The 25,706-nt window shown below is 45.1% G+C and overlaps 1 protein-coding gene across 1 annotated transcript in view; it reads left to right on the forward strand.

Moving 5' to 3' along the window:
* Positions 1-20,669, forward strand: part of ERCC3 (ERCC excision repair 3, TFIIH core complex helicase subunit) — a 30,047-nt gene extending 9,378 nt beyond the window's left edge. The window contains exons 9-15 of the mRNA XM_055571907.1: positions 1,885-2,069; positions 4,131-4,333; positions 9,474-9,570; positions 10,684-10,801; positions 16,435-16,553; positions 18,487-18,639; positions 20,185-20,669. Coding sequence (XP_055427882.1) covers positions 1,885-2,069; positions 4,131-4,333; positions 9,474-9,570; positions 10,684-10,801; positions 16,435-16,553; positions 18,487-18,639; positions 20,185-20,316 — 1,007 coding nt within the window. The 3' untranslated portion in view covers positions 20,317-20,669. The remainder of the gene's footprint in view (positions 1-1,884; positions 2,070-4,130; positions 4,334-9,473; positions 9,571-10,683; positions 10,802-16,434; positions 16,554-18,486; positions 18,640-20,184) is intronic.
* Positions 20,670-25,706: the final 5,037 nt, after the last annotated feature.

Genomic DNA, 25,706 nt, shown 5'->3' on the forward strand with positions numbered 1-25,706 from the left:
ATAGTCCAACTCTCACATCCATACATGACTACTGGAAAAACCATAGCCTTGATTAGATGGACCTTTGTTGACAAAGTAATGTCTCTGCTTTTTAATATGCTGTCTGCTGCTGCTGCTGCTAAGTCGCTTTAGTCGTGTCCGACTCAGTACAACCCCAGAGATGGCAGCCCACCAGGCTCCCCTGTCCCTGGGATTCTCCAGGCAAGAACACTGGAGTGGGTTGCCATTTCCTTCTCCAAGGCAGGAAAGTGAAAACTGAAAGTGAAGTTGCTCAGTCGTGTCTGACTCTTAGCCACCCCATGGACTGCAGCCTACCAGGCTCCTCCGCCCATGGGATTCTCTAGGCAGAAGTACCGGAGTGGGGTGCCATTGCCTTCTCCAAATAGGTTGGTCATAAATTTCCTTCCAAGGAATAAGCCTCTTTTAATTTCATGGATGTAATCACCATCTGCAGTGATTTTGGAGCCCAGAAAGATAAAGTCAGCCACTGTTTCCACTGTTTCTCCATCTGTTTGCCGTGAAGTGATGGGACCGGATGTCGTGATCTTAGTTTTCTGAATGTTGAGCTTTAAGCCAGCTTTTTCCGTCTCCTCTTTCACTTTCATCAAAAGGCTCTTCAGTTCCTCACTTTTTCCATAAGAGTGCTGTCATCACCATATGAGCCAGCAGTCCCACCATGGGCATCTGCTGTGGAGAAATGAAAACTTAGGTTCACACAAAACCTTGTCATGTTTATAACAGCCCTGGTTGTAATCTCCAAAACCTATAGGGACCATGGACATGCGTGTCAGCGAGGGGCTGGATGGACAAGCTGGCACGTCATTCGATAGGATACTCCTCAACCGTGGAAAGGAAGCCCAGAGGCATCTTGCTGAGTGAAGTCAGCCAGTCCCAAGAGGCTGCAGAGTGCGTGATGCCTTCAGTAGGACATTCTTGAAAATATGAACCTGTAGTGACAGAGAACAGATCAGTGGTTGCTGGGGCAGGATGGGGGTGTGACAAGGCAGAGCATAGGGGAGCTTTTGGGGTCGTGGAGCGGCTTGTGACCTGGTCGTGCTGGTGGCAGTCTGCCGCTGTGTTAACATTTATAAAGCAGGGTAAGCTCACTCACCCACCCTCAGGAAAAGTTCAGTGTGCAGTGTACTAAGTCATTGAGTCATGTCTGACTCTTGTGACCCCATTGTAGCCCACCAGGCTCCTCTATCCACGGAATTCTCCAAGCAAGAATATTGGAGTGGGTTGCCATTTACTCCTCCGGGGGATCTTCCTGACCCCAGGTTAGAATCTGGGAATCGTAGATCTGCTGCATTGGCAGGCAGGCTCTTTACCACTGGTGCCACCTGGGAATCAAAAACTATAAACTAAAAGAAAAAAAACCCTTACAGAGAAGGTGGGTATTTGGTCTGATGGATTGGAAATTGATAAAAAGAAACATTTTCTATAAATAACTTTGAAGTTGCTTTGTAGCAATTTAGTTGGAGGCTGTGTTTGAAGCATTCATTCTGGTCAGCAAGCTTCAGGGTGAACAAATTCCTTGTGTGAGTCAGAGCTCAGTGACATTTTAATATCCTGGATCATGGTTCCAATTGCTGTTTATGCTCTGCCTGATAGCTTAGCTGTGTGAGGGGAGCGCCGGGGCTCCCTGGCCTGGGGCTTCCTCTGAGTCACTGCCTCCTCTTCTCCCTTTCACCCCTCTTTGGAGCAGGTCTGAAAGTGGAGTTGAAGCTTTCTCACCTAGTCATTCATGACTAGAGCCAGGTTTCTGTGATCCTGTGACCCAGGGCTTAGCCATGTGGTGTCCTGGACCAGTCTTAGGTCAAAGCTGTCTTTGGTACTTAGAGCATTTAAAAAGTGATGGTGTGAATGTGCCAATTGTTTCCCCAGCCAAGATGTTCCGACGGGTGCTCACCATTGTGCAGGCGCACTGCAAGCTGGGTTTGACCGCAACCCTCGTCCGGGAAGATGACAAAATCGTCGACTTAAACTTTTTGATTGGGCCGAAGCTCTATGAAGCCAACTGGATGGAGCTCCAGAACAGTGGCTACATCGCCAAAGTCCAGTGTGCTGAGGTAGCTGGCCTCTTCCTAATGGTCCCTGAGGGCAGGCACTGCCCTGCGGAGGGGAACTGGGTCGGGTCAATTCCTCACAGGCAGATATGCGGGTCAGGACCTGAGCAAGGGTTCTGCTGCCTTTGTGGTAGCCTCAGCCCTCCTGTAGGGTGGGTGACCTCCTGCCATCCCAGATGTGTGAGACAGTCGCTTGTCCAGGGGCACACAGGAAGCGGTCGAATCAGGAGGCCAATCCAGGTTGGCTGGGCTCCTCATCCTCCCTTCTGGGAGTGAGCACATCAGGGTGCTCCTGCCGGCCTTCACCCCAGAGGGATTCTTGGTTCCGTGGGAACAGCCACCAGCCACCCCCAGTGCCAGAGTCTGTTGGTTTCGACGCCCACAGACAGCACATGTAACCAACATTCAATTTCTAAGAACACATTTTCCCAGGATTGTTCTGTGATGAATACCTGCACAGGTATGTGTTAAAAATACACGTTCAAAGGAATAGCAACAGAAGGCCTTTCTGGCACTTTAAAATGACCGTCACTTAGTGGCTAGAGTAGGGTGGCTGTGTCCTGGAAGGGCAGAGATGGGCCTCCTGGGTGAAGGTGAGCATGAGGGAGCTGTGCAGGTGGCCTTGCTCTATCGAGACGCTTGCTTACCCTCTGGGTACGTCTTCATAAAGAGCACCCAAGTTATGCACAGCGCTGCTGGAGTCTTTGAGGTGCCTGTTCCTGTCTGGTTGCATCTCCTCTCCCTTTGCTGCTGTCTTGGAGCTTAGGTTTGTCATTTTCTTGCTTTTCTTTGTTATTTTACTTCATATGTGCAATTCCCTAAACATTTGTTGTTTAACTTTGCTTTTTAAAAATCTTTGTTTAGTTGCTAAATCATATCTCACTCTTTTTGACCCCATGGACTGTAGCCCGCCAGGCTCCTCCGTTCTTGAGATTTTCCAGGCAAGAATACTGGAGTGGGTTGCTGTTTCCTTTTCCAGGGGATCTATTCAATTCAGGGATTGAACCCACATCTCCTGCATTGGCAGGCAGATTCTTTACCACTGTGCTACCTGGGAAGCCCCTTTAAAATCTTTATGTATATGCAGAAAGAATCAGGAGAGAGAGAGAGAGATCTATCTATCTATCTATCTATCTATATATATAAATGTTCTTGCATGGTTTCTGATTTTTGCTTAATATTTTTATTCCTTGCATAATGCATTATTTTTGATTATTCTTGTAGCTATAGTTCATTACTTTGAATTGCCCTGTAATATTCCACTGGACAAATATACCACAGTTTGATAGCTAATGGAATATTACACAGCAGTAAAAATAGTCTTTTCTAATGTTAACAGGGGCTTCCCTGTTGGCTCAGTGGTAAAGAATCCGTCTGCCAGTGTAGGTGATGTGGGTTTAATCCCTGGGTGGGGAACATCCCCTGGAGGAGGAAATGGCAACCCGCTCCAGCATCCTTGCCTGGGAAATCCCACGGACAGAGGAGCCTGATAGCTACAGTCCATGAGGTCGCAAAGGAGTTAGTCGTGACTTAGCGATGTTGACAGACATTGGGGTTGCTAAGTTGCTTATTTTAACAGCTTTATTAATGTCTAGTTTATGTTCCATAACATTCACCTATTGTAAGTAAATGCTGTTGATTTATAATTTTTGTGATTTTAGTAAATGTAAAGAGTTGTGCAGCTGTGTCCTCCAATCCAGTTTTAGAGCATTTCCCCCACCCTCAAGAGTTCCCTTGTATCATTACTGGGATGTCATTGCTAGGCTAGCCCAACACATAGAGCTGGCAAGTGTGTGTGCGGTTCTCTTGTCCAAAGGTGGACAGAGCAAGTCCACCTCTGCTGTCAATACATTTTAAAATCATTGCTATTAACGTGTAAGAGGGTCTTGGTTCGGCATTGGGTTTCAGGTTTTGTTTTGTAATGTGTGTGTTTACAATAGTTTTGAGATGTAATTCACATGCCATTGGTTTTGTCTTGGTTTGTTTTAAAGCTGATTTGCCAAAGTTTTCAATTGTGTGGTACTTAAGCTTGCATACTGACCCCTAATTCTTACCGTTTCACAGGTTTGGTGCCCAATGTCTCCTGAGTTTTACCGGGAGTATGTGGCAATCAAAACCAAGAAACGCATCTTGCTGTACACCATGAATCCCAACAAATTCAGAGCTTGCCAGTTTCTGATCAAGTTTCATGAAAGGAGGAATGACAAGATTATCGTCTTTGCTGACAACGTGTTTGCTCTGAAGGAGTATGCCATTCGACTGAACAAGTAAGAATGGAAAAGTTAGAGTAGGCCTCAAAAGCCCAGGTATCTTCCCCACGTGAGAGTGCAGAAGACTGTTTTTTTCTCGAAGCTCTCAGGAACTTGTTAGTATCTGAAGGCCTAGTTTTATGTTCCCAGGGACCATATGAGACAGAGGAGCAGTGGTCAGAGTCAGAGGTTGGTGTGTATAGCAAAGAGGGCCTGGTCACTGTGAGCCAAGAGAGCAAGTGCTGCCTTGGAGCTGGGCTCCGAAGGTGGGCACTAGTTGGCATCTGGAGTTTCAGGCTGAGTGGCACTGTGACTGGAGATGCGATCAGACCACATGGACTAGGGGCTGCGAAGGCAAGGCAGACGGAACCAGCATCCCAGGTATGGCCCAGCATCTAGAAAGAGCTGCTCAGGAAACAGCCGGCAGAGTCCTTGATACAGCCTCACCCAGATACTACTGAAAATTTGAAAACTTCCTGCCAGGTAAAGAGGAAGAGGCCTGTGCTGCTTTCCACAGTGATACCGGGCTTCAGGTGCTGTGAGTGTAGCAGAAGACAAGGTCCTCCAGCCTGAATTTTTATGTCGCTGGGGAGGGATGCATACAGACAGCTGCTCTTCACAAGCTGTGATTTAATCATCACCTCAGCCACAAGAGATGATTGTGTTAGTCTCATGTTATAGACGAGAAAACTGGGACACAGACTGAGTTTCTCAGATTTCTAAAACTGTACCTTATTTAATGTAGGAAATATTTTATGTTTTATCAAATTAACATAGGCCGTCAAGAAAACTAGCAATTCCTTGCACCTGTCTTCCTAGTCAAAATTCCTTGTTCCCCAAAGATGGATACTTTCAACTCTTTTCTGTATTTACCTTCATATTTCTAAGTAATAATTTATATAGCAATTTCTTGATGATTGATTATAGAAATTGGTTATTAATTTCCTACCATGGGAGCTGTGGATTTAGCCCTCTTACATACGTCATTCCATCCCCTCCCCCCACTCCATCCCCACAATATGTTTGGGGCCAAGTTAGTTTCAATGTTACATTTTTACATTTTTTTTTTATTAGTTCTGTTTTTTTTTTTAATTTATTTTTTTATTGAAGGATAATTGCTTTACAGAATTCTGTTGTTTTCTGTCAAACCTCAACATGAATCAGCCACAGGTATACATACATCCTCTCCCTTTTGAACCTCCCTCCCATCTCCCTCCCCATCCCAGCCCTCTAGGTTGGTACAGAGCCCCTGTTTTGGTTTCCTGAGCCATATAGCACATTCCTGTTGGCTATCTATTTTACATATAGTAATGTAAGTTTCCACATTACTCTCTCCATACTTCTCACCCTCCCCTCCCCTCTCCCCATGTCCATAAGTCTATTCTTTATGTCTGTTTCTCCATTGCTGACCTGTAAATAAATTCTTCAGTACCATTTTTCTAGCTTCCATGTATGTGTGTTAGAATACGATATTTATCTTGCTCTTTCTGACTCACTTCACTCTAGGTTCATCCACCTCATCAGAACTGACTCAGGTGCGTTCCTTCTTATGGCTGAGTAATATTCCATTGTGTATCTGTACCACAACTTTATCCATTCATCTGTCAATGGGCATCTGGATTGCTTCCATGTTCTAGCTAATGTCAATGTTACATTATTTTGACTGTGTAAGTATTGTTCAAGCCAAGGCAGGCAGTGTACTGTGATTACATTATTTCTTAACATTTTGTTCTTTCCTAGATTTAATAGTTGCCTTGTTATTACTTTTGCTTGGTTTTCTATGTAATTACTGAGTTATCCCTTTTCAGACTCCTCATAAAATTCCCTCTCAGAAGGGTCAGATCCCTTCAGTGCTTCATCTTCCTGTCTTGCTCTGGTCTGCTTCTCTCTAGGACTCGAGATGCTGCCTGCCACCTTTGGGCATGCCTCTGATATCATCCTGTGAATTCCTTGTACCTCTTCCCTGTGTTGAAACCCCTGTTGCCACATCTCAAGTCTCCCCTTTTCTGATTACTCATTTTGATGGAGTGTATCCTTTCGTAGATTTCTGAGAGAAGGTATGTAGAGGAAAATTTCATAAGAATTTGCTTGCAGATGTCATTATTCACTCTCACACTTGGTGAGTAGTTTGATGGGGCCTCAGAATGTCAGAGGTAGGGCTGTTTTCTTAGCTTCCAATGCAGCTGTTTGCAAGCCTGCTTGATGCCCTTCTGACTCCTCTCTGTATATGATCTATTGTGGTGGTCATAGGTTTTCCTTCTCTCAAGAGGGTTTTAGAATCTTTTTTTCATTTTCGGAAGTTTCAAAACCGTGTGACTAGTGTGACCTTTTTTCTTTCATTACAATACATGCAGTAGACACTTTTCAATCTGAAAACTCATGTCCTTCAATTCAGAGAAGTTCTTTCTGTTTTTTCTTTGTTACTCATCTCTGTTTTCTCGTCTCTCTTTTTTTTTTTTGAGGGGTGAGAGGGCCATGCTGTGTGGCATGTGGGATTTTAGTTCCCCAACTAATGCCCCCTACATTGGCATCTTAACCACTGAACTGCCAGGGAAGTTCCTTTTCTCTCATTTTGAACTCCTGCTGGCCAGGTGTTAGATCTTCTGGGCACCTTCTCCAATTCCTCCCCGCCCCATCCCATCTGGGCACCTTCTCCAATTCCTCCCCGCCCCATCCCATCTGGGCACCTTCTCCAATTCCTCCCCGCCCCATCCCACCTTTATTTTGGTTGTGCCATGTAGCTTACGGGATCTTAGTTCCTTGACCAGGGATGGAACCCAGGCTGTGGCAGTGAAAACACTGAGTCCTAACCACTGGACCACCAGGGAACTCCCATTTTCTCTTATTTTTTATCCCTTTGTCTACCAACTCTATTGAAGCTTTTGTGAATTTCCAGGAGTTCTTTATTGTCAATGGTTCTTGTTTTTTTGAGTAAGTATGGTGTCTTCTCTGTGGCTATTAAAGCTTTCGAAGCTTTCTTCTATTTCCTACACCATCTCTCTCTTCTTCAAGTGTTTTGTTTCAGCTCTGTCTTTCAAGCCCATCTTCTGATTTTCGGTGATCTTTGGCTCTATTTTCTTACTTAAGGGTGAGTCACTGAAAAGCTGATTGGCCTTCCTGTATAGCTTGGTGGGTTTGCCAGCCTGTGGACCTCTCCATGATCAGGCATGGGCCTGGCTAGTTTGTCAAGAAGTTGCCAGATGCCAGTGTCTCAGGGTCTTTTCTTTTGGGCTGGAAAGTTTCTCCAGAGAGGAATCCTAGCGTTTCCTAGATCCCAGCCTGTGGCAGGGGAGGGAGTGGGGAATCCCTGTCTTTCTTCATTCTTACTCTTGCTTTACCCTCAGCTCTTCCTGAGGGCAAAGGGTCTCCCTCAGTGTGTTCAGAATCTAGACAGTACATCTCCAGTTTCCTGCCAGGTGGGCAGAGGCATGCTTGGCGGCGGGAGTTGGGATCCGACATTGTTCCTTATACATACACTCTGTCCGTCTTCCTGTCTGTAATCCTCCCCTAACACCGACCTTCTGAGGCAGTTGGTGATTAGATCTTGAATGCTTTTGAGTTCTGTATAGAAAACTGGCTTGTTTTATGTTGGCTCTTCTTTCCTGCCGGCCTGGGCTTCTGCTTTCTCTGTTCTACCCTTTTGCTCTACCATCTCTTAGAGTTACCACTACCTACCTCAGGATTCTTACATCTAGTAGGTGTTCAACAAATGTTAGGTCCTTTTTCTGGAGGATGGTTACCCTTCTGTTTCATTTCCTACGTGAGGAAACCTTCCCTGTGGCTTAGACAGTAAAGAATATGCCTGTAATGCAGGAGACCCAGGTTTGATTCCTGGGTCGGGAAGATCCCCTGGAGAAGGAAATGGCAACCCACTCCAGTACTCTTGCCTGGAGAATCCCATGGACAGAGGAGCCTGGCGGGCTACAGTCCATGGGTTCGCAAAGAGCCGGACACAACTGAGCAACTGACACTTTGACTCAGAAACTGAGGACTTGCCACTGTATGAGTTGTTTTTCCTGATGATGATCACGGAGAAAAAGAATCACCTAAAAACCTAGATATCAAGAGACAGGCTGTTCTGAAGAGTGCAGATTCCCAGCCTTTTTCACAGCATGAACACCCAAAAAATAATAAATTTGTAGGGTGCTCCAAACACCCTGGAAGCCAGGCTCGCAGGATTGGGGAAGCATCCAGCTGTCCCAGGCCTCGCCCAGCTTCCCCATAGGCCAGGGGGCTGCTCTCTCGGTATACCTGTTATCAGCCTAGAGCACAGTGTCGGGAAGTGTGTGTGAAATAGCAAAAGCAGTGCTTCCTAGGCCTTCCAGGGAGCTGATGGGCCTGAACGGGGGAACAGCCACTTGAGTTCAGCATCCTCTGGCTCCCAGCCTCAGGTGTACAGGTCTGAGGGCCGCTGGCAGGTCCAGCCTCAGGTGTACAGATCTGAGGGCCGCTGGCAGGTGTGGGTCTTCCCCACAGCGTGGAGCCCGCCTCTGTTTGGTGTGGGGGGGCCCTGCGCACTTGGCTGCTGTCCTCGTTGTCCTTGTCGTCGTCACTCTCACTATCGTTACCGACCCTGTGGAAGCTACAAAAACCACGTCAGTACAGGAAGACTAGGAGTGACACTGCCAGAGGCCAGTGAGGTGGTTAGAAAGGGCTGTGCCCTTTGGCAGCTGGAAACTAGCGAGAAGTGCTTTGAACATAGCGTTACAGGGAGTCAGTGGGAAGAAGTCTGGAAGGGGTTCTTTTCTCCTTTCTTGGAGAATGCCTGTTTCACTTGGAAATGGTTCCTTCCAGGCTTTTGTTTGCAAATAGCAATGTTTTCTTTTTTTCCGTTGTGCTTCATGGAATCCAGGAGATTCTCCTTGTATAGACACTAAGCTTAGAGTGAGAGACGTTGAAGGAGGAAGGAGCACAGTCCAAAAACAAAAGAGTGAAGGGAGAATCTTGAAGAGAATGGTGACCTGCACCTTGGCTCAGAGGGGAAGGGGTGGTGGCAGTGGGGGCGTGTTTTTTATGGGTCTCTTCCTGCTCTTTTTCCATGACAGAGGTCTTCCTGGGAGAGAGAAACCTTGAAGAGCTCCCTTTCCCTCTGACATGCTTTCAGGATAGTCGAGGAGTGCTTCTGTGGTCTTCCTAACATAGCTTTGTTCTTCTCTAGACCCTATATCTATGGTCCTACGTCCCAGGGAGAAAGGATGCAGATTCTCCAGAATTTCAAGCATAACCCCAAAATCAACACCATATTCATATCCAAGGTCAGTGTGGCATGCAGCAGCCCGGGGCCTGGGGGCAGCTGGATGACTTCTGGGCGGTGCACTGGGGTTTGTTGAAGGAACATCACACGTCAGTTTTCATTCCCATGTGTCCAGTGTCTAGGGACACGGGAATGTTGTTTGGCGGGTAGTAGAAGAAGGAGATGTAGAATTTAGTGTATACAGTCTATATTCCTAATTCAAGGAGTATACACTCTAGCAAGTCCTTTTGTATGACTTAAGCTTTTTCTGCCTCTTTTGGGGATACAGGAATTTTAAGTTGTATTTTTTTCGTATAAAGCAGGAAGTTCACTAAATACTCTGACAAAGGGAGGCATGTGGATGAGGTTCTCTTTGTGGGGTTGGAGATTACTGCGGGCCATGGGCAGCCTTTGTCCTGGCTCCTGTGTGCCTTGGGGGTGAGTGGTGAATGTAAACACTGTACAAGGTCATGTAGGCCCAGCTTGGTGACGGTTTCAGTTTGCAATTAGAAGTGGTAGCCTGACAGTTTAGAATAGTCATTTAGATTAGAATGACCCAAAGCCCCAAAGAGATGAGATTTACCTACAAAGTGATCATAGATGGATCATTAAGTACCAGCCTTTGATTTCTGTGTCTGGAGACCTTGATGGTGGGGCCGTCCCCCGTCCGCCAAGCTGGGGCAGCTGCCCTGAGCCAGGATCCAGCCCGCTGCAGGCCGTGGGCCCTACCAGGTCATGTGTCCAACTTGTGCTGTCGGCCTCAGTGGCCTCGAGTTAAGATTGTGGATGGTTTTGTGCAGACCTAGTTCTGTTGCAAAAAAATGAAAAGCATCACTCAGAGTGTTGATCGGGCCCTCTTGTCTCTGGGCCTTAGCAGCTCGCACTAGGACTGTTGCTGAGACAGATGGTTAGGACCTGGGTCCTGACAGCTTCCGTAAGACAGCTCTCCGGAAGCACACTCGGTCCTAGAGACCTGCTTGCGTCGGAGGGACACTGGTATAGACTGAGATGATAGTGATTGTTGTTTCTAAATTATCTACAGGGCTTATTTAAATTTGAGGCTAGTTGAATTTTTTTTCCTTTTTGTCTCACTTATAAAAAGCTCCCCAAGCTCACAGCTGTCTCATCTCTGCAGGTGGGTGACACGTCATTTGATTTGCCGGAAGCGAATGTTCTCATTCAGATCTCCTCTCACGGTGGCTCCCGGCGGCAGGAGGCCCAGAGGCTGGGGCGGGTGCTCCGAGCGAAAAAAGGTGCCTGCCCCGGGGCCCTCTTCCACCACTTCTGTCCGGTGCCTGTGTGATCATGAGGGCGGGCTTGTGCTCCTGGGTTAGGTGGACTCTACAGGGGGCGGGGTGGAGGGGGTTCCAAAGCAAGGACCCAGGCTCCTTGGCATTATTATTTCTTAGGTGGTGGGAGCGAGTATCTTGATGTTTTCCATGGCAGCTGTCTGGAACTCATAGTCTGAGCTGAGTGCTTATGTTCATGGAAAAGGGAGCTGGGAAGCAGTGCCGAACGGTGTGGTTGTAGAGGGAGAAAGCAGCGCTTTGGCCCCCAGTGGATGTATAGGAGCTGGAAGGTGCCCTCTAAACCTCGGGTTAAAAGTAAGGGGAGAGCTTGGCAGGAGCAGCCACAGGGTGGTTACCTCACTCATAACTTGTGAAGAATGGTCCCCTGAGTGGCAGCTGATAGAAGCTTAGCAAACGAGGAAGCAAGGGGCATGGAGTTTCTGCTTGTTAATTGTAGTAAAGAGGCCTAGACCCCCATCATGGGCAGAGTAGAGACCAGTATTGCTAGCGTCCTCCAGCACCCTCCTAGGGCCACGTGGGTCCTACAGGAATGGCCCAGGCCCTGTCCTCAAGGGAGTCGCTCATCTCAGGAACAGCTTGGACTGTTAGGGTTTTTGAAAATGATAAGATTGATGAGCATTTGAGTATATTTAGGAAGCAGCTAATTGATTGTGATTAAAATGGAGACAGGGCAAGCTGTAGGAATAGCAGACGTGGGCTTGGGCCCCAGACCAGCTGTGTGACCTTGAATAAGTGATTTGCCCCTCTCAGCAAAGCAAATTGGTTTCTCATCCAAAGCAGGACTGACGATCCTTATCTTTCAGGGCTATTAGGAGGAATGAGACTACATTACAGAATACAGTAGTTGTTGTTGTTGAGTTACTGAGTTGTGTCTGACTCTTTTGTGACCCCGTGTACTGTAGCCTTCCAGGCTCCTCTGTCTGTGGGATTTCCCAGGCAAGAATACTGGAGTGGATTGCCATTTCCTTCTCCAGGGGATCTTCCTGACCCAAGGATCGAACCATTCTCCTATATTGCAGGTGGATTCTTTACTGCTGAGCCACCAGGGATCCCCCCAGAATGTAGTAGACTCTTGGATAAATCTGACTAATATATGTGAAAATGACTCTTTATTTACTTGTTACTCTTCATCACACACAAATCTAATTTGAACAGCTCTTTGATTTTGTTTTTTAGAGTACTGTTTGACTCATTATACAAAGCTAGTATTGCCCTGATATCAAAACTAGAAAGGTTCACTACAGAAAAGAAAAGGACAGGCCAAATATCCTATGCATACAGATGTAAAAATCCTCAAAAAAATACTAGCAAACCAAATTCAGCCCCACATTAAAAGGATCATTTGCCGTGATCAAGTGGGATTTGTCCCTGGGATGCAAACATACCCAAGATACACAAATCAATAAGTGTGATACCTCACACTGATAGAATTAAGGAAGAAAATTCATATGATCGTTTCAGTAGATGGAGAAGCTTTTGAAAAAAACTCAACATCTGTGTGTAATAAAAACTCTTAACAAATTAGGTATAGGAGGAACGGGTGTGCGTGCTCAGTCTCTCAGTCATGTCCGACTCCTGGGACCCCACCGGACTGTAGTCCACTAGGCTCCTCTGTTGGTGGAATTTTCCAGGCAAGAATACTGGAGTGGGTTGCCATTTCTTCCTCCAGGGTATCTGCCTGACCCAGGGATCAAACCCATGTCTCCTGTGTCAACCGCATTGACAGGTGGATTCTTTACTACTCAGCCAGCTGGGAATCCCATAGGAGGAAAATACCTCAGCATAATAGAGGCTGCGTATGATAGGCCCACAGCCGACATCATACTTAACAGTGAAAAGTTTGAAAGGTTTTCCTCTAAGATCAGAAGCAAGACAAGGACACCCACTGTCATCTGTTCATTATACTGGAAGTCCTAACCAAAGCAGTTAGGTATGAAAAAGGCATCAGAATTGAAAAAGAAGAAGTAAAATTTTCTCTCTTTGCATATGACATGATTTTATAGGTAGAAAACCCTAAAAACTTTACCTAAAAACTATTAGATATATTCAGCAAATTCAGTAAAGTTACTGGATACAAAGTTAACATTAAAAAATCAGTAGCATTTCTATACACTAATGACAAATTGTCTAAAAGAAAAAAGCAAAATTATTCCATTTACAAGAGCATCAAAAACAATAAAATATTTAGAAGTAAATTTAACCAAGGAGGTGAAAGAGCTACAAGACACTGATGAAAGAAATGAAAGAAAATACAAATAAATAGAAAGTATCCTTTGTTCATGGATTAGAAGAATTAATGTTGTTAAATCTGTATTACCCAAAGCCATCTTTAGATTGAGTGCAATCCCTATTAAGTCTTCACTGGCATTTTTAAAGAAGTAAAAATAGTATTCCTAAAATTTATATGGTACCACAGAAGACCCTAAATAGCCAAAGTAGTTCTGAGAAAGAACAAAACAAGAGGCATCACACTTCTGATTTTAAGTTATTTAATAAAGCTTTGGCTATCCAAAGAGTATGTTACTGGTATAAAAACAGATTATAGACTAGTGGAACAGAATCGCTCAAAGCCCAGAAATAAACCCATGCAAGAGAGCTGAGAATACCCAGTGGAGTAGAAGACAGTCTCTTTAATAAATAGTGCTGGGAAAATTGAATATCCACATATAAAGAATGCAACTCCACCTCTATCTTTCACCACTAGCAAAAATCCACTCAAGATGAATTAAAGACTTAAGTGCAAGACTGGAAACTATGAAACTCCTAAAGGAAAACATAGGAAAAAAATGCTCCCTTGACGTGGATCTTGGCACTGTTTTTTTTTGACTGCCAAGTCAATAGTTGACTACATGAAACTAAAAAGCATCTTCACAGCAAAAGAAACAGGCAACAAAATGAAAAGGCAGGGACTTCCCTGGTGGTCCCAGTGGTTAAGACTCTGCCTTCCAATCAGGGGCCGTGAATTTGATCCCTGCCCAGTGTTCTTGCCTGGAGAATCCCGTGGACAGAGGAGCCTGGCAGGCTACAGTCCATGGGTCGCAGGACATGACTTAGGGACTAAACTATTACTACAGGGGGCTAAGGTCCTATGTGCTGTAGGCAACTAAGCCCACGGGCCACGATGGGAAGGTCCTGCGTGCCACAGTGACGGCCTGCACGTCTCAACTAAGACCCAGTGCAGCTAAATAAATAAATATTGTTTAAAAGATAATGAAAAAGCAATGTATGGAATGGGAGAAAATACGTGCAAATCATTTATCTAATAAGGAGTTAATATACATATAAAGACTTCATACAACTCAACAGCAAAAAAAAAATAAAATAATTCAATTAAAAGCTGGGCAAAAGACCTGAAGAGACAGTTTTCCCAAGAAGATATACAAATAGCCAACAGGTACATGAAAAGGTGCTTATCATCACTAATTATTAGGGAAATGCAAATCAACACCATGAGATTGCTTCACACCTATTAGAATGTTACCAAAAAGTCAGTAGTTAACATTTGTTAATTGTCAAGGATGTAGAGGAATGGGAACCATTGTGTGCTGTTGGGAATGTAAATTGGTACAGCCGTTGTGGAAAACAGTATGAATGTCCCTTAAACAATTAAAAATAGAATTGGCGTATAATCCAGCAATTACACTTCTGGATGTATATCTGATAGAAATGAAGTCACTATGCCAAAGAGATATTTGTGCCACCCTGTTAATGTCAGCAGTATTTTCAATACCCAAGACATGGTGTAAGTGTTCATCAGCAAATGAATGGATGAAGAAAATGTGGTGTGTGTGCACGTGTGTGTCCATATATTGAGTTGAACAAAAAGTTCGTCCAGATTTTTCCATAAGATGTTACAGAAAAACTGGAACGAACTTTTGGGCCAACCCAATATAATAATCAGCCGTAAAAAAGAAGGAAATCCTGCCATCTGTGACAACATAGATGGGCCTTGAGAATGTTATGCTAGTTGGAATAAGTCAGACAGACAAATACTGTATGATCTCCCTTATATGAGGAATCTACAAAAAAACACACTTAGAGAAAAAGATAACAGATTTGTGATCACCAGAGAATGGGGATTTGGGAGTAGGGGATTTGAAAGAATGTATTCAAAAGGTCCACACTTTCAGCTAAATACGTACTGGAGATATGAAGTGCAACCTGGTGGCTATAGTTTCCACTGCTGTATGTTCTACTTGAAGTTATTCAAGAGTACATTCTCAAGGTTCTCATCACAAGGAAAAAGCCATTTTTTCCCTTTTTTGGTATGTGTGTTACTGTGAAATGATGGATGTGAACTAAAGTTACTGAGGTAATCATTTCACCATATATGTAAGTCATATCATTACGTGTATATAGCACTATGTCAATTTTATCTCAATAAGACAAAAGAAAATATTTGTTATAAGATAATTAGCCCTTTTCTTTGCATCTCTGCGCTCTTGGAAGACAGACAGTTGAATTCAGAAGCAGTACACAAATAATTAACTTACACTGAACTGTGACGCAAAAACATTCAGATTTTCCTGCAGGACCAGATTTTTAGGTTACCTTGTTTCTGTGATAATTCTGTTGTGTCTTTTCTCTGAGCTTTTTATTTTTTTAGTAGTTTTAGCATAATATTTTCAGAAGGGTTATCCATATTGCAGCACCTATTAGAACCTCATTCTTATTTATTGCTGAGTAATATTCCACTGTATGAACTTTTAAAATCCATTTATGGACATTTGGATTATTTCTACTTTTTGGCACTTAGAATAGTGCTGTTATGAAATTCATATGCAAATTTTGTCTGGACATAAGTTTTTAATTCTCCTGGGTGTATCTGGGCGTGGAATTGTTGGTCATGTAGTAACTGTATGTTTAACATTTTAATAAACTGCCAGGCTCTTTCCCAAGTGGCTGCACCATTTCACGTTCTCAGCAGCAGCGTGTGAGGATTTCAGCTTCTCCACAGCCTCGACGGCAGCTGTAATCACCCTTTTTATCCTCGCTATTCTGTGGTACTCGGCAGTATTTTGTCATGGTTCTCACTTGCATGTCCCTGATGACTAGTGCCAGTGAGCTTTCTCCATGTGCCCATGGACGCATCAGTCTTCTTTGTATATCCTCTTAGGGGAAATGTCTGTTCAGATCTTTTTTCCTGTATATAACTGGTTTGTCTTTTCATTATTGAGTTGTAATAGTTTTTTTATGCCTTAGGGGCAAATCCCTTATCAGATGTATGCTTTGTAAATGTTTTTCCCAATTCTGTGAGTTGTTTTTTCACTTTTTTTATGGTGTCCTTTGAAGCACCAACGTTTTTAATTTTGTTGAAGTCCTTGTGCAAAGTCAGGGCAGTGACCCCTCTGACTGCAATGCTCTCCCACTGCAGGACTTAACTTTTTTTTTTTTTTTGCCACTTTATTTTTTTTATTAACTTTATTTTTTAATTGAAGGATAATTGCTTTATAGAATTTTGTTGTTTTCTGTCAAACATCAACAAGAATCAGCCATAGCTACCCTTTTGAGCCGTGGACCCTTAGTTCCTGGCGTTCTGACGGCTCATGTCATCCTTTTTCATGCCCTCCCCCCAGGGATGGTTGCAGAGGAGTACAATGCCTTCTTTTACTCGCTGGTATCCCAGGACACACAGGAAATGGCTTACTCAACCAAGCGGCAGAGGTTCTTGGTAGATCAAGGTTACAGCTTTAAGGTATGTACCCATTTTGGTCTCTGGTCAGAGTCGGACCGAGGCTCTTTTCTACCCAGCCCTCCAGGACAAGTGGAGGCCGCTGTCAGCACAGCGTGGGACAGGTCTCCAGCAGGCACAGAAGTTAGGGGACTGGGGGCCCCGCCTCAGACTTCTGTTCTCCTTGCATGAACTGTGGGGAGCTTTGAAGGAAAAAGCTTGTGTAGACTCCTCTCCTGCCTCCAACCTCTCAGAGAACGGGGCCTCTGAAGCAAGCAACATGTGGAGTCTCAGCTTGTTAACTTTTTATAGTCATCTTGCAAAAAAAAAAAAAAATCCCATTAGACGTTGGTGGGGAAAATGTGCTAACCTAGCAGGGCTTGAGAAGCCAAGGAACTAGGGCCACCACTGTGTTAGTGTGAGCCCCTTGGGTTTCCTTTCTCAGGGGTCCCCTCCAGTAGCTGGGAGAGCTCTGTCCTTAGCCATCTGGTGAGCCTCGGCTTCCATGAGCCTCAAACATCAGGAGCCATCCACGAACTATAAATCTGGTGTTCTAATAACTTGGGAAACTCTGAAGCTTTGGCTGACTTTCATTGGTGGAAGCATTTGCTTGCTTTCCTCTTGACACAGATAGTAAATTTATGCCAGGATTTAGTATCCCAAAGGGTTTTTTATTTTTTTTATTTTTTTTTTTTTTTGTGGAGGGTACTGCAAGCAGGGGACTGAAAGGACATCTTAGAACATACAGGTTCCCAGCTTCCTGATTTATGGAAGCCTGTAGGCTGCCTCTCCAGCTACTTTAAATTGTATCTTTTTTAAATTGGTTTAGGGTAGAACTAATCAGGGAACTAACAGAGTTCCCTTTATCACCTTAGACAAGAGGACAGGGTTGTCCGACCCTCCTCTTTCAGTCAGAGGCAGTGACACTTTTCAGACTTCTCATGCTGAACTCTAGTTCAGGACACTTGGCACAGTTTTTCGAAGGATTTTCACTGCAACCTTTTTATCCGTCTGTATAACATTTGTGGTGAGAACAGCACTCGTACCTTCTGATTCCCAGGAGAGTCATAAGGGTGAGACAAGCACTGAATCAGGAAGGGCTCTGGGTTCTTGACAGGTGAGCTTGACAAAGTGCTGAGCTCGTGGTGGTCTGTGTTGGCTGGAGCTGCCTTTGCGAGCCTCATCTTCAAGTCTGCCTGCCGAGAGCAGCCGGGCTAGGGTTCCCAGAATCATGACCCTGGGGAGAAGGCCAGGGCAGAAGTGTCCCACATCTGTTCTCCAGATCTGTGGCCACCTGAAGGGCTCAGCCAGGTCCTTCCTTCTAGGAATTTTCTTTTAAAATTATATGAAAATTAGGGAGGAGCAGAAAAGAAGTTCCCTTCACGTAATCAATCCTCGCTTTCTGCAGGGATAGGTAGGCCTTGTAGTGAGTTACCCTCAAGGAAGTGAAAACCGGATCTCCACTCTGCTGCTATCTTTCTCTTTTAGAAAAAATATCCAATCATTTGTACATTCCCCTTCTGCTGGAAGCCCTGGGTGCCAGGCCTGGAGGTTGGACACCTTCTTGAAGGGCAACAGTCTGTGCCCTTCAGTTATTGCTCCCTCCCTTTACCTGGTGCAAGATGGGAAAGCTACTAGAATGGTTGCTTGGAGGTTGCCAAGATCCCTGGAGGTCTTCTGTAAGTGGTCATTTAGGTGCTATGTGTTGGGAGCAGATTTCCCTAGAATTTGCTGAACCTTTCCTGCCTTGCAGTCCTTGGCTGAGCTCCTTGTTGAGGTGGCTCCCAAGGCTGGGCTCTGCAGTGCCAGAGAGGAGCTCTCTGTTATTAGGCAGCTTCTCTGCTGGGCCTGAGTGGGGAGGCGACCAGACCAGATGGGGAGGCGACCAGAGCAGATGAACCCAGGAGAAGGTGGGATCGGGCCAAGGGGGAGAAAACAAGAGGGTTCTGCTCTACAGGTGATCACCAAGCTTGCTGGCATGGAAGAGGAAGACTTGGCATTTTCAACAAAAGAGGAGCAACAGCAGCTCCTACAGAAGGTCCTGGCGGCCACTGACCTGGATGCTGAGGAGGAGGTGGTGGCAGGCGAATTTGGCTCCAAATCTGGCCAGGTGAGTGAGTAGGTGAGGCTCCAGATGTCCATTCTCCTGAAGGACAGAGTCTAAGACACACATACAGCTTTACAGTTCTGTGTGTGTATGTGCCTCTGTGGTGTTTTAAAAACTTGGAATACATGGGAAATTGTAGAGAAGGAAATAATAGAAATTATCCCTGTTAGCCTTTCTGTGTGTCTGTCTTATTTTATGTGTCTGAGCCCATGGTGGGTGTAGTTGTCTTCTGCGGCGCTCACGTAATGGTCAGGCATAAGTGTTTGTTAGTATTTGGATGTTGGAGGCCAGGCTCCCGCTAGGGTGGTTGTGGGAAGGAGTGTGACGGACCTGGGGCTGCCCCTCTTGGCCTTGGGTGAGTCACCTCACCCCAGCTTCCTCCTCAGTGATAACACAGCCTTCCGGCCTGTAAGACAGGACTGAGAAAGAACTCATGTTGTAGTTTCAATACATATTTTGAAAAATTTAGAGTTCTCTGCAAGTATTCAACTTTTCAGTTTTTCTGCACATACTCACCGAATGCCTGTTGTTGCGCCAGGCAAATATACTATGGTATAACTAATGAGAGTATCATGGTGAGGAATTCATATCTGGCCCTTCCAAGGAGAGAAGTACTGTTTGATCAGGTGCTTTTGAAACTAAGTTGGCGGTAGAGCTGCAAGGTGAGTGATAGTAGAACAAGGGAAGAAGGAAGCTGTCACCGGGAGAGGTGCTGTGTGCCCTGAGACCTTCCTGCCCCAGCGCCGGCGGCTGGGGGCTGGATCTTCTCCAGGCACCCTCCATGCGTGCCCAGGGAAGCCTCCGGTTTTTGTCCGAAGGTGGTGTCAAGTCAATTCCGCTTCACATGGGTCGCCTAAGGTCAGGCTGCGGAAGGCGTGGCTTCAGTGCCCGTCTTCGTCCTTTGCTTGTAATCTGGTGCGAGTTGTGTGCCAAGCACTGGGTCTGACCCTTGACCTGTGTGATTTCCGTTCACACCACATATGTCAAGCAGATGGGGTTATCCCCATTTTACACGTGAGTTCATTGAGTTACAGACATTCAGTATTTGCCCAAAGCCATTCAGTGAGACACAGAACCAAGAATCAGGCCTGGGGCTTTCTGAGTTTCCACTTGATTCAAGCCTTATGGTAGGGTCTCAGGAGATTTGAAGGACTCCTGCCCTCACTGTTAAAATTCTGTTTAGAAATTGCCATGAAGAGAGGCAGTGTGGTATTACAGTTAGGTACAGGGAATCTAAGCCTGGCTTCACGTCCCATCTCTTAAAAAGCTGTGTGCTCTTGGACGAGTTACTTCATTTCTCCGTGTTTGTTTCCTCTTCCGTAAAATGGGCATTAGAATGATCATGAGGATTCAGTAAGTTACGACATGTAATAAATAAGTATAAGCTGCTTAGAATAATACTTGAGTCATACTAAGTAGTCAGTAAATGTTATTTTAAAAGTAATAAAATCTTTGAAACTTAGAAATTTATAAAACTTACTGTGATTATAAATGTAGAAGGGAGGGTGTTTCACCATGGAAACTAACGGCGGGCCGGCCCCCCTGCAGGTGTCCCGGCGCTTTGGCACCATGAGCTCCATGTCCGGGGCCGACGACACAGTGTACATGGAGTACCACTCATCGCGGAGTAAGACTTCCACTAAGCACGTGCACCCGCTTTTCAAGCGCTTCAGGAAGTGACGCCACAGGGGCATGCGGCTGAAGGCTGGATGCCCAGCACCAACACTGGAAAAGGGTTTTAAATGTAGCATTTTCTTTCTACATCCATGTTCTTTCCAATAGCATTGGCCAAACCAGTCTAGATTCAAGTATCTGTTAACTGTGTTGAAGAAAATGCATCAAGAGCTTGATTCTATCTTCCTGGGTCATCCAGGGTTTAAAAGTGGGAGTGGGGAGACTATATTTTTGGTGTTATTTTTCAGACCACTTTTCAGAATTTTGGGGGAGTGTTCATTCTTGTATATAAAAAATTTGTAATATTTAGGTGTATTTATCTTAATGTTCTCCTGAATAAACAGAAATGGGACGTTTAACCACTGTTCATTATAGATGTTCTTATGAGCCTTGCCATCAGTTATGTCCAGATGACAAACCTCCAGCAGGGCCTCAGATGGTGGCAGGCCCAGAGGAGTAAGATGGGAAGTAAGTTCCCATCTGCAGGGAGCACCGGAGAGACGAGAAGCCTTGCCAGTTAGTGTGCTGTGTGGCCGGGGAGGCCCTGTGAGCCTGGCGACGGTGGTCCAGAGCGAGCGAGGAGCTTGAGCAGCGTGCAGTGCTGCCTGGCCCCTGGTCAGCTCACGTGTGTTCCCTGGGAGGTACCCACAGCTGGAGGCCCTCTAGGTCACCTGAAGGCCATCACCCCCTTTGGGATCCACAGTGCACACAGGTCCTGGTGGTTGATCTTCTCTGAGAGAATGATATCTTATTTCTCCCTCAGGATACATTGTTGATGTTGCTGGAAGGCTGGATTCCTCTTCTAACAGCATTCCTAGAACTAGAACATTCCTCTTCTAGTACTCTTGGATCTTTTTTTTAATTAATTAATTTTAATTGGAGGATAATTAGATAATTACTTTAAAATATTGTGATGGTTTTTGCCATACATCAGCATGACCCTTAGATCTATAGTGGCTGGTTCCTTTATTCTGAAAAATGTCTCTGGGCTTTTTTCCTCTTATTCCTAGTATGAAAGAAAAGGTGTTCTTTCATACCGTAGAAGACAGACAGGCATGCACAAGGTCCTGAAGAGAGTGTTCCAGCATCTTGAGGAGGCTCATTCTGTCTGACTAAGGCTTCTCAAGAGTCCTGCCTGCCCCTTGCGCTGGGCAGCAGCGTTTCCATCTGTCAGTGCCCTCCTGGGGAGAAGACCACATTCATTTTGTCGAGAGTGCTTTTAGGCAAAAGCCGCTTTCCCTGAATTCCTCTTCTCTGAGCTGACCTTTCGGGACAAACACACTGTTACAGTCTGGCCGGCAGTTGGTGCTGACCCACAGAGCCAGCTGCTTTGTCCTTCAAACCCTGGAGATGGCCCCAGGCAGCCAGACCTTCAGGCCCTGTGACCCAGACCTCTGCACGAGCTCGGCTGTTCGGAGGCCGCAGACCAGGCCGTCACTCACCGCAGCGGGTGGCTCCCAGCTGTCTCAGGCTGGACTTTAACCAGCATTGTTTCCAGATTCTCGTATCCTGTCCCACCTATATGCTTGAGATGCTCAAGCAACAGTGAACACTTGCATTTTCGTTTCTGTCCTTGTTGCTTACTGTTTTCGTGTTCTTTAACGTATCCACGGGTGATGTCAAGTTGTACCCAAGCTCTGTGATCCTGGAAGACAGAGACAACATGTTAAAGAAACACCCTGTGTTCTGGACAACAGCTTGCTACAAAGAACCACTTTTCCCCTTAAGTCTTGAGTCTTAAGACTCAAGGGTACGTACTCTCCTCGTTTACCAGTGACAAGGCCAAACACAGACCTCCCATTCTCTGCCTCATGTGACTAGCTGAATTACTTGTTCCCACTGATCAATTGGAACAAAATGCTTCTTAACCAAATCTCGGTTAAGATTCCGTCCTTCCCACAGGCCCCTAAATTTTGGCCCAGCCTCAGCCTACGGCCCCTCCTGAGAACAGGCTGGACTCGGGAAAACGGTGTCTGATCTGCCACCTGACCATCCCACTGCTGTTCACCCCGCTTCCTCTCCTCCTTTTTGGCGGCACTGGGTCTCTGTTGCTGAGCACAGGCTTTTCTCAAGTTAACGGTGCCTGGGGGCTTCTCTAGTAGGTGCTCATAGGCTCATTCACCCTGAGGCATGTGAGAGCCTAGTTCCCCTGCATCGGAAGGCAGATATGGCAGATGCGTAACCGATGGACTGCCAGGGAAGTCCCCGCTCTCCTTGTTTCCTCCCTCCTGTAAAAGAAAACTTCTTTCGTGTGCCTCTTGAGATGCTTGCCGATCTTACGGTCAGTGTGTTCTCCCTGTTGAAATAGTTGTTTTCCGCTCTGCTGTCATCTTTTCAAGTAAAATCTGCCCTTGCCAAGTCTGGATTAGTTCGCACCATGTAGCAAATTCCTGTTGATCCTCTGAACGTGAGTTGAGGTGGTGTCCCCAGGAAGCCTGACTCCCGCTCCCACCCCTATCTCCCTGCCGCTGTGTCCTCTGTGCTCTCTTCTTCCTTCTTCCTTTTTGGTTCTTACATTGGTACCCTATTTGAGTTTCATCTGTACCCCGATACCTGATATACAGTTAGGCAGTGATGAATTGGACTCTTTTCAAAGTTTATGAACTTAAAAAATAGAACAGTAACTCTGCCTGCTTACACCTTGCGGGAAGTTGTAAATGAATGAGTCACTGGCCACCATTTACCCTGTTATCCCTTCCTGCTGCCTTTTCCCTGAACCAGCCCTTACACCCCACCACAGGTGGAATTTACAGGACAAAGTACCAAATAGGAGAGCTGCACAAAGAAGTACTGAATATGCTTGGGGGCCCTCGGGTCTCCCACTGAGCACCAGGAAGCACATGCACAAGAAGAAGCTACTCAAGGCTGGGGAAGGAGACACCTGGAAGGACGAGGGGGAGCATATCCACGGGCTGCGCTACTCTTGTTCCCACCAGCCTGGATGACATTCCTCATCTCACAGGGCATCAGGCAGAGTATTCAACAAGGTTTTGCTTCAATATTGTTAAAGTTAGACCCAAACTAATGCTGCATGAGTTCTAATAAAGTTTTGAAAACACAATCCAAAAGAATCCAACTATTTCCAAGTAACTTACCACATTCTAGAACAAAGCTACCTATTATAGTATGAAAATATCTAGCAACCAATAAGGTAAAACTTTGGCTCAGACAGTAGAGTTTGCCTGCGGAGTAGGAGACCTGGGTTTGATACGTGGATTGGGAAGATCCCCTGGAGAAGGAAATGGCAACCTACTCCAGTATTCTTGCCCAGGAAATCCCATGGATGGAGTAGCCTGGCAGGCTACAGTCCATGGGATCACAAAGAGTTGGACACGACTGAGCAACTGACACATATGTACATTGTCTGACATCCAGTCAGAAATTACCAGTCAAGCAAAGAGCCAGGGAAAAAATACAACTCATAATGAAAAGTCTTTATTCTCTGACATTTGACGAAATATGACAAAAGTCCATATTCTCTGACATTTCTCATTTGCTTGCTCTGACACGGTAAGTTGCCCAGTGGAGAGGCCCACATGGCAAAGAGTGGAGGGAGCCTCAGTTCAATGGCCCTCAGTGCACTGGATCCTGCCAACATTCACAGAAGTGAGGTTGTAAGCAGACCCTCCTTTGCTGAGCCTGAGATAATCACAGCTCTAACCTACCATGCAGTTCTGTCCTGCGAGGACCCTAACCCAGAGGACCCTGCCAAGCACCTGCATTTCTGATACACAAAGCCACAAAATTACAATTTTCTTACTATCTACATCTCTCTTTAAAAAAAAAAAAAAAAAAGAATTGACTGCTAAGCTCTGGAGATGGATAGTGGTCATGGTCGCCCACGGTTACAAAGCAGTGGATAAATAATACAGATTTTTGTACCAAGAGTAGGATGCTATTGTAATAAATACTCAAAAATGTGGGAGTGGCTTTGAAAGGAAGAAGTGGGCAGCAGCTGGAATGATTTCAAGGACCGTGTTAGAGAATGCCCAAATTGCCATCCACAAATTATCAGTGGACATCCAGACTTTGAAAACACTGCCAGTGAGTGCTTAAAAAGAAGCAGAGAAGCCGCTACGGGGAACTGGAAGAAGGAGGATCTCTGTTACACAGGGGCCAGAAATTTAGTGGCTCTGCCATCTGCAGTTGTGTGGAAAGCAGCATGTGTCTAATGAACTTTGTGCAAGATTTGCAAGTAAAGTTGCAAGGAGCCACTTGTTTTCCTCTTGCTGCTTAGTAAAACACAAAAGGAGAGAATAAAAATGAGTGCAGAAGTATTTTAAAAAGGAGCCAGAGAGTATGCTTTTTTGTGCAGGGAAACACAGATAAAGATGGCAAACGAAAAAAAAAAAAAAAAGATGGCAGACGGTGTTCTGTGGCAACAGTGGAATTAAATTTAAAATCAGTAAAAGAAACCTGTCAGAAACTCCCAGTTGTTTGATGAGATTTCTGGAGAGGGAGAGGGTGGGATGATTTGGGTGAATGGCATTGAAACATGTATAATATCATATATGAAATGAGTTGCCAGTCCAGGTTCGATGCACGATACTGGATGCTTGGGCCTGGTGCACTGGGACGACCCAGAGGGATGGTACGGGAGGGAGGAGGGAGGAGGGTTCAGGATGGGGAACACGTGTATACCTGTTGCAGATTCATGTTGATATAAGGCAAAACCAATACAATATTGTAAAGTTAAAAAATAAAACAAACATGCAATTGGGACTTCCCTGGCAGTCCAGTAGATAAGACTCCACATTTCCAAGTGCAGAGGGCATGGGTTTGATTCCTGGTCAGTGAACTAAGATCCCACATGCCACATGGTATGGCCAAAACCAAAAAAACCATGTGATCAAAAAGACTATGGAAATATATCTTTAAGTATTGAAGGAAAAGATAAACAACTTAGAATTCTGTACCCAGTGAAAAGATCTTTCAAAAATAAAAGTGAAATTCTTCACGTGTGGGAGTGCTTTGAGGAAAGGAGTATAATACTAGTTATAGATTTGTATCTACACAGAGGATTGAAGACCGCTACAAACTACATTGATAAATATAAAAGATTTTCTATTGTACACATCAATTTTTTAAAAAGGAGAACTGGTCGCTAACTTCTGGAGCTGGACAGTGGTCAGAGTTGCACAACAGTGTGAATGTACTTGATGCCACTCAATTGTGCACTTTAAAGTTAAAATGGTACATTTCATGTTTCTATATTCTACCACAACGAAAAAAGATAACTTTAAAGAAAATGTATTGTGGGGTTTATAGCATGTAAAAGTAGAAAGTATAACAACAGTAACACAAAAGCCAAGAGAGTAGAAATGGCTGTTTCTACTGTTGTACTGTTGCGAGTTTCTTGTGTTATATATGAAGTGGTATATCACTTGAAAATAGCT

This window comes from Bubalus kerabau, chromosome 3, assembly GCF_029407905.1.
Source record: "Bubalus kerabau isolate K-KA32 ecotype Philippines breed swamp buffalo chromosome 3, PCC_UOA_SB_1v2, whole genome shotgun sequence".
In the NCBI taxonomy this organism is placed as follows: domain Eukaryota; kingdom Metazoa; phylum Chordata; class Mammalia; order Artiodactyla; family Bovidae; genus Bubalus; species Bubalus kerabau.